At 36.5% G+C, this 8,069-nt stretch overlaps 1 protein-coding gene across 1 annotated transcript; it reads left to right on the forward strand.

The window, feature by feature from the left end:
* Window positions 1-5,315: 5,315 nt before the first annotated feature.
* LOC147556564 (transcription factor IBH1-like 1) lies at window positions 5,316-6,689 on the forward strand. Its single transcript, XM_086664602.1, has one exon. It carries the CDS (start codon window positions 5,905-5,907, stop codon window positions 6,517-6,519), a length of 615 nt encoding a protein of 204 aa, XP_086520728.1. The 5' UTR covers window positions 5,316-5,904; the 3' UTR covers window positions 6,520-6,689.
* Window positions 6,690-8,069: the final 1,380 nt, after the last annotated feature.

Genomic DNA, 8,069 nt, shown 5'->3' on the forward strand with positions numbered 1-8,069 from the left:
CACACCATCTGTAATAAACAACCAAAAGCGATATGACAAGTTGGCATCCACGTTGTATGAGAGTGTGGTCCACAATGCCATCCATTGTGTTAGCGCTGACCCCATATGATCCATACCTATATCGCATCTGGTAGAGAGGGTCGAACCAACCACAAAACTCTAACAACTCTCCACCAACTCCATCACACATCACACAGATATAATAGCATCGTACCACAACATACATAAATCAAAATCATATTCGTAACTATATTATGACATACGAGTTTCATATTTATAATGTTTGCAAATAATGAATCAATGATGATAATAGCCTAAAATTCTCATATCATGTTGAGTTCTAGCACATGTTCATGTATCTATATAAAGAGTATTGTCCAATAGTAAGAGGCATCTAATTATAAGAGTTATATACTAAAATCATGGCAAATAAAGAGGTTTAGCCATAAATATCATTGTAATACATGAATGTAGCATGAGAATGTTTATAGAGATTGTATGGTTCATCAAGTATGTCATTAGTGCAAATATCCTACAAAACCTAACACATATAGTTGGGATTTCAAAGTGACCTAAAAATGAGTATGTAGAAATGAAGGATCTAATCCTTCTAATATATACATTTGTCTAGGTTTTCTATAAAAATTGCTATTCAAGCCCTAGAGAGATAGAAATCTACCTTAAGCAAAGCAATGCAAGCCCCCACACCAAGAATAACAAAGAAAAGTCACCAAACTTGATGCCTCATTCTTCTCCTTCACTTGCCCTAGTTTCCCTCTCTAGAGCCAAACTCCCTCTCTCTAACACTAATGGTTACAATAAGAAAATGAAGAGATGACGAAAGTGGAAACTTCAACTGATGTAGAACGCAGCGGAATTAAAAGAAGATAATAAAATAAACGAAGAACGATAAAATAACTATAAACTTGATTAACTTCAATGGGGTTTTTCTCTTCAATGTGAATAATAAAGACATACTGGACATCCTTTTATAGGATATTGGACTTTCCTAGATAGACTCAAACTGGACTTTCCTAAATAATAGAAATACTGAAATAATGCAACTTCTTAGACCTAGATTCATTATGAATCTTACTAAACTATGACTCTTTCTAAACTAATCAATATGGTCGGTTGGCCTACGTGGTCGTTAGGTCCACGGTAAAAAGTGTCCACGCCGGGTGCCCCTGCATCAGCTTCCCCTTCTCCCACGAGGTTCGTCCCGAACCGTTTTGATGAAAAAAATAATGTGAGCCGCCCGTATACGCTGAATTCCGCCATGGCGTACCCGAAGGCTAGAGAAAGGGACCAAGTCACCAACGATAAACTGAAACCCATGATGCGAAGATTTGCACAAAATTGATAGTAGTGAAGTAACGTCCACTAAATTTCGACATCTTCCAGCATCTTGTAGTTTGACGTATAAGAATGCAAATACCATATTGTTCTCCAAAAAAAAACCTTTAAATTTCTTCTGATGTATGACCTTGTTTGCTTCTTCCTTTTTATGAACTCTGACTAACTTTCCACGTTCATCTTCATGAAGTCTATAGACCATAACCAAGTTGCGGTCCGTTGTTATAACTATCTTGCCGACATCTAACGGAATAAACACAATGGGTTGATTGCTCGAGTAATTAGAGAGGACTTGTGCCTTCTTGGTAGGAATGGTATTGTACCTAGGAATCAACGCAAAAATAACATCTTCAACCGTTTCCAACCCTAGAGAAAGAGGGGTGACAACCAACAATGATAAGTCATGAACCGTCTCAATACCCTCAACACTCACTATAGCAGCGTGGACAACAACCCTATAAGCCACCAATTCATCAAGGTAGATGCGTGTGCAAAGCTCCTGTCCTTCAAAGAAATCCGACAAAAGGAATCGATCTTTCAAAGTCTCAGTCGATCCACCAACAAGAACAACACCAGGAAAAACTATTTTGGCATCACTCAAACACTCCCAATTGGCTTCATAAACTCTTTAAATAAATTCATATTAATAACTTTGAAACTAGCATTGGTAAGGGTGGAGTAAAAATCAATGCCTTCAAACAGGGAATCAGTTTTCTTATCTTCAACTACTTTTTCAATGTCACCTTCTTCTTCCTTCGTCATTTCCTTAGTTAATTTGTTAACTACGGTTTCGTAGATGTTTCTAGAACTAGAATTCTCTCCATTCTTCATCTCAAACTGTGCAAACTTAGTAGGCGAAACATCAATAAATTTTCCTACACCTTGGAATGCAACTTTCTGTTTCGCGTGTTGACGCTTCTCAATTTTCCTTACAACATGGTTGCTTTTATTTGCTTCCTCAACAACAACTTCTTTCTTAGTGGAAGTACTCTTCTTCTTACGTCCAATAGCAAGACCATAATGTTGGAGATACCATTGCTTGAATGGAGCGGCATCAACCTGAACAATGACACTCTTCGCTAGAGTTTGAGTTCGAACCAACTCGTTGTTAGATACGTTATATACCACATCAAGGATATGAGATTTTCCAGTAACAGTTTCACTTCCCCATGAGTAATTTCCAGTATCTAATCTAAGGGCTCTCCTTTTAATGTTTCCTCCACGAACCCTAACCCTTCGAACTGTGTTGGAGCTTGAAAGCTTTGTGTTTGCTGGTTGTCTTCCAAGCTTGTACTTTTGCTTCTTCCTCCAACCCGTCGTCCTGCCTCTAGTTGCACGTCTCTTGTGCATAGACTCTCGTGAAATACCCATAATTGACCAATCAAGACCAGAATGACTATTCAAATCAAAGAGGGTATGGTCATCTCCAGGACGTCTAGCAGCAGGTGTGACTGATTTTATGTCTGGTCGAGCAGCCATTGATTGAAACCTGGATGAAATTGAAGGTTGTTGATAATAGATGAAATTGATGGTGGAGATAGAGGAAGAAGAAAAGGAGAAATTGATTGGAAATTAGGGTTATTGAGATTGTCGGTGAGAGGAATATTGTTCCCTAAGAAAGTAGAGACAGAAGAGTTGGGATCCCGGTTATGACCTTCTAAGAAAAAAAAACTTCTTCTAGAGCGGAAGTTGTGATTTCACAAAAAGTTTGAACCAAGATTTTGTTTTGATCTTCCAGATTATCCCGATGAAATCGGAAATTATCTTCTTTAATATCATCGGAGTATGGTTTTTCAACATCGAACTCATATTTTTCTATTTTCATGCCATGTCTTTGTTGAATATATGTTACTTCTTCATGGTTTGGAGATATAATAGGCGGGGAATACGATGGTGAATACGGTGGTAAATCTGGTGAAGAACAAGGTGGTGGTGTATAATAAGAGTACGGTGCTGGTGGTGTTTCTGAGGATGGTGTCGGGTAATAATAAGATGAAGGTGATGGTGTATAACACACGGGTGGTGGTGGTGGTGACGGTTGGTACTGAGAAGGAGAAGGTTGTGGTGTATAATTAGAGTACGGAGGTGGTGGCGGTGTTGTTGGTTCGGTTTTGGTTGGATAATAAAAAGACTGACGTGATGGTGTAGAAAACACTTATGGTGGTGACGGTTGGTATTGACAAGGAGACGGTTGTGGTAGGTTTTCTTGTACGGTTTCTCCCGGATTCCAATGATAATTATACGAGTCTTTATTCGCATATAAACATGATGAGCATGAGCATCGATTCGGTATCTCTTGATGAGTATAATCTGGTTGATTATAATCTTCTTGAGGGATAGAATATGATCGATACTGATTTAACTAGTCTGGAAAAAAATTCCAGAATCATTCACCCAAAACTTTGGTGGCTCTGAATACCACATGATGTAGAACGCAACGGAATTAAAAGAAGATAATAAAATAACCGAAGAACGAAAAAGAACGATAAAATAACTATAAACTTGAGTAACTTCAATGGGGTTTTTCTCTTCCATGTGAATAATAAAGACAGACTGGACATCCTTTTATAGGATATTGGACTTTCCTAGATAGACTCAAACTGGACTTTCCTAAATAATAGAAATACTGAAATAATGCAACTTCCTAAACCTAGATTCATTATGAATCTTACTAAACTAGGACTCTTTCTAAACTAATCAATATGGCCGGTTGGCCTACGTGGTCGTTACGTCCACGGTAAAAAGTGTCCACGCCGGGTGCCCCTGCATCACCAACACTAAGAACCCAAAGAAATAAAAAGCCATCAACACCTTGATCTTCCTCTTCTTCTTCTTGGCCTCCACTCACAAGAGCATCCAATAACCTCACCCCCTTTCTCTCACTAGCTCACAATTAAGGGATTGAAGATGAGAAAAAAGTGGGCAGTAGGTTTTATTTTGGCTATTAAGTGGTTTAAGAGTTGGTGTTATACTGTTATAGGCACCTACTAGAATAATAGGGGCACTACATTTACAATATCAATTAAACTTTACAATCACAATGTGATTCAATCATGAAAAAAAATATTTTCTCTCCTCGACTATGATTTTGTTTGTTTTCTCTATATTCAGATATTTCAGGATGTTCCTCCAGAAGATGTTCAACGATAGGCACCATGCGGTTAGAAGCGTAGATAACTTGTTGTCCAATGTATTTGCCTCCTTCGCGGATAGAAGACCATATACCAACTGTGACTATAGTTGATTGTAGCGAGCAATGATGGTGAAAACATTTGAAAACCTAGTTGTGATGCCAATTGACAGATGACTGGTCATCAACTACCATGTCTCTGTGAAAAATGACTGGGACGATGATGAACACAAGAATTAATCAACCATATTTGTAAATAGTAATAAATGTTCGTCTTTCATTTTAAAATGAATTACTAATTGGCTGAATTCAAAACATAGCAAACAAAAATGATTAAAATCTAATTAAATTGTTTTAACATTGTCCGACCCCTAAGGCCACTAATCACTTCAGCTCAATTACAATCTTTTGTCAATACTTTTCTCTAGAGATGGATCTTACGTGTGTAATTAGCAATACTTTGCCCCATAGATGGATCCTATGTATGTAATCGCCAAAATTTTGCCCTAAAGATAAAATCCTATGTATGCAATTAACAAAGAAACATTATTATAGCACTTCCACACAAAATGAAGCAAAATGAGTTTCATACATAAGTGGTTTATGCAAAAATTTGCATACATAAGTAGTTAGGTTAAGAATTATGTCACTAAGGAATTTGCACTTTTACCATAAAAATCAAATATAGACACTAGGGTTTTCTCTTGTGGGGTCTTTCCACCATGTGCACGCATGTGATGTGTCCTCTAACCGGACCGACCACCTCCCTACTTTGAGCAAATAAATTGAGTTTTCTCACGTTCTCAACTCATCTCTATCTCCTCTTATTTCTCTCTCTAAAGTACCTGCATTTCCAACTTTTGTTATACTTTCTGAAATCTCACTCTCTCTCTCTCTCTCTCTCTCTCTCTTGCTAGATATCTGTTTTCAAGTTGTCACTAACTTCATCTATATACAAACATATACACACATATATACATATCTTAGAATGATTTGATCTATATTTTCAAGACACTCCAATAAATATAGCTAAGCTTTTACTTCCCAAAAAAGTTGAGGTATATATATATATATATGAGCATAACCCCATCTCTATTCTAGCTCAAGGAATAAAAAAAGGTTCCCATCTTTGAAGTAAAAATCAAACAAGTGAGTCAAGTGAAGTTCAAATCCCAATTTCCATTTTACTAGAATTTATATCTCTAGCTAGCTATCTAATTTTTTTTCTCTTTAAGAAGATTAATAGAAAATCATAACTCTCTCACATCAACTTGTAAATATGGTTGGAGTTATTCATTAAAACCCACATGAAATACTTTTATTATTGATCATCATCAACCTCTCCTTATAATCCCTTTCACTACTTCATCAAAAGAACAAAAAAAACTCCTTGGGTATTCATTTTTTAGGTCAAAATCATGCGTCCTCCTACTACATTCAAGAAAGAGTTTCTCAAGAATTGGTTAATGGGTCTTAAATTATGTAGTTCTTCAATGAAGAACATGAGCTTTTTGGAGAGAAAAAATACTATCAAATTATCTGCAGATGTAGCAATGGCTTCAACTAGAGATGGAAAAACTATTTGGAGCAAAGCCCTTATTCAAAAAGCTTCAAAACAAGGTGATGAAGAAGATAATCAAGAAAGCAAGATTCTTGTTTATAAAATGTTGCCAAATAGTACTAATAAAGATTTTAGTGAGAAGCTAAGAATGAACAAGATTAGTACAACTACTACTGGATCTTTCATGAGAAGCAAGAATATCTTAAGACGAAGTCGTTCTTCAAGTAGGATACGATCGAAATGTGCATCAAGTCGATCGTCTCAACGGGTTATAGCTAGGTCTATTGCTAAAAGATTAATGGTTAAGAAGAAAACTGAAGTTCTTAAAAGTCTAGTACCAGGAGGAGAAGCAATGAATAATGATTTTACTTTATTAGAAGAAACCCTAGATTATATCTTCTCTCTTCGAGCACAAGTCGATGTAATGAGGCGACTTGCTAATGCATCATCTGAGGTTTCTGATTGCAAGTAAAGCCATGAATGAGATTAATCTTTGTTATTTTAGTTCTTGTTTTTAGTAAAATTTAGGTTATGATTAAGGAGAGGATCAAGAAGTAATTTATACCAGTTACTCATGTACAGTTAAGCTGATGAACTATTATGTTTAGTACTACTTAATTAATGAAGGTCTTTCTCTTTTAAGTGGTAATGTCTTTTTTTTCTTCTCTTTCTAATCAGATTTCAGTTAAGAACTAGACTTGAATTTAGTTTGTTGAAAATGTTATTTGGCTCAGAAAATGGGAGCTGACCCCAGCCCCAAAACTGATGTGGCCGGCTCCCATTTGTCCGGATGTAGAGAGTAAACCGCCCGGACCACTAAGAGCGGGTCACGTCAGCTATCCGGCTTTGGTCTAGCAATATTTTCGTACATTTTCAAAAGTTTTAATGGCAATTTTACTTTAAGAAGCTATCTTCTTCTTTTTTAACTTGGCATCTCTCAGGAGGAAGGAAAAATTAGGACATGACTATTGAGCTAATTTGATCAATGAGGAGGGAGAAAAACAAAACCCATTCCTACTTTTAAAACAAAAGAACAAAAACAAACAAATTTGTTGTACTTGACCACATTTTTAAGTGAATTTGTAATTTAATTTGGAGAAATTCTATTCATTCCTCCATTTTTGTCCCTCCCTCGCTCTCCGCCGATGTGGCAACATATCACATGAGTGTGGAGCAATTGGAGAGAGAATTGTGAGAAATATACTCTAGTGATATGTTGCCACATCGGTAGAGGGTTGGGGGAGGGGCCAAAATGTAAGGATAAATAGAATTTTTGATTAATTTGAAATGTCTACTAGTTTAGCCAAGTATGCTCTCTCGTGTACTTCAGTTCACCTAACTAACCTAATATTTTTAATGTGATATTATCTGTTTTACCACTTCTAGACTTCACGGTTTTAAAAAATCTTACTAGGGAAATGTTTGACCTCTTAAGAAGACTAGAAGAGCACCTCACTCTGTCTCACCACATACGTGGAATTATTTTGGGTCCAAAAAGTGAGCCCGCCTAAGGTCCACCCATGAAACAAATCCCAACCGAAGTCCATAAACATGTCCAAAATCTACATCAAGTCCAATACGATACAGGATCTGTATGTTCCATTTCAAATCTCTAAGCAACATCGCAAACGCCAACTTTAACCCTCTCTATATAAACCTTCCTTGTGTAGAAACCTACAAAATGTCTTATTCTTCTGCGATTCAAAAGCTGATTTTCTGCTTCTCCTTTTCTCTTCGATAACTGGGCGAATTATCTCCACCTTGCAGGAAAACCACCTTCTTCAAAACCGAAAAATGTAAGCCATTTTCAACCACATTCACCATTACATCTTCATTAAGTCTTCATTACATATTAGTTCATCATTGATAAACGGGTATGAAGTTTTCATCTTTAATCTCGTTTCTTGGTTTTTCCTCTTTCATAGGTTCGAAGTTTTGAAAGAAAAGTTTTCTTTAAACAAAATTAGAAGCTCCATTGATGGTTTTTATGGACAAAATTGTACATTAGATTGGTTTTTATTT

Source organism: Eschscholzia californica, unplaced genomic scaffold (assembly GCF_041429995.1).
Source record: "Eschscholzia californica isolate CP2 unplaced genomic scaffold, dmEscCali1.0.p SCAF_2, whole genome shotgun sequence".
Taxonomy (NCBI): Eukaryota; Viridiplantae; Streptophyta; class Magnoliopsida; order Ranunculales; family Papaveraceae; genus Eschscholzia; species Eschscholzia californica.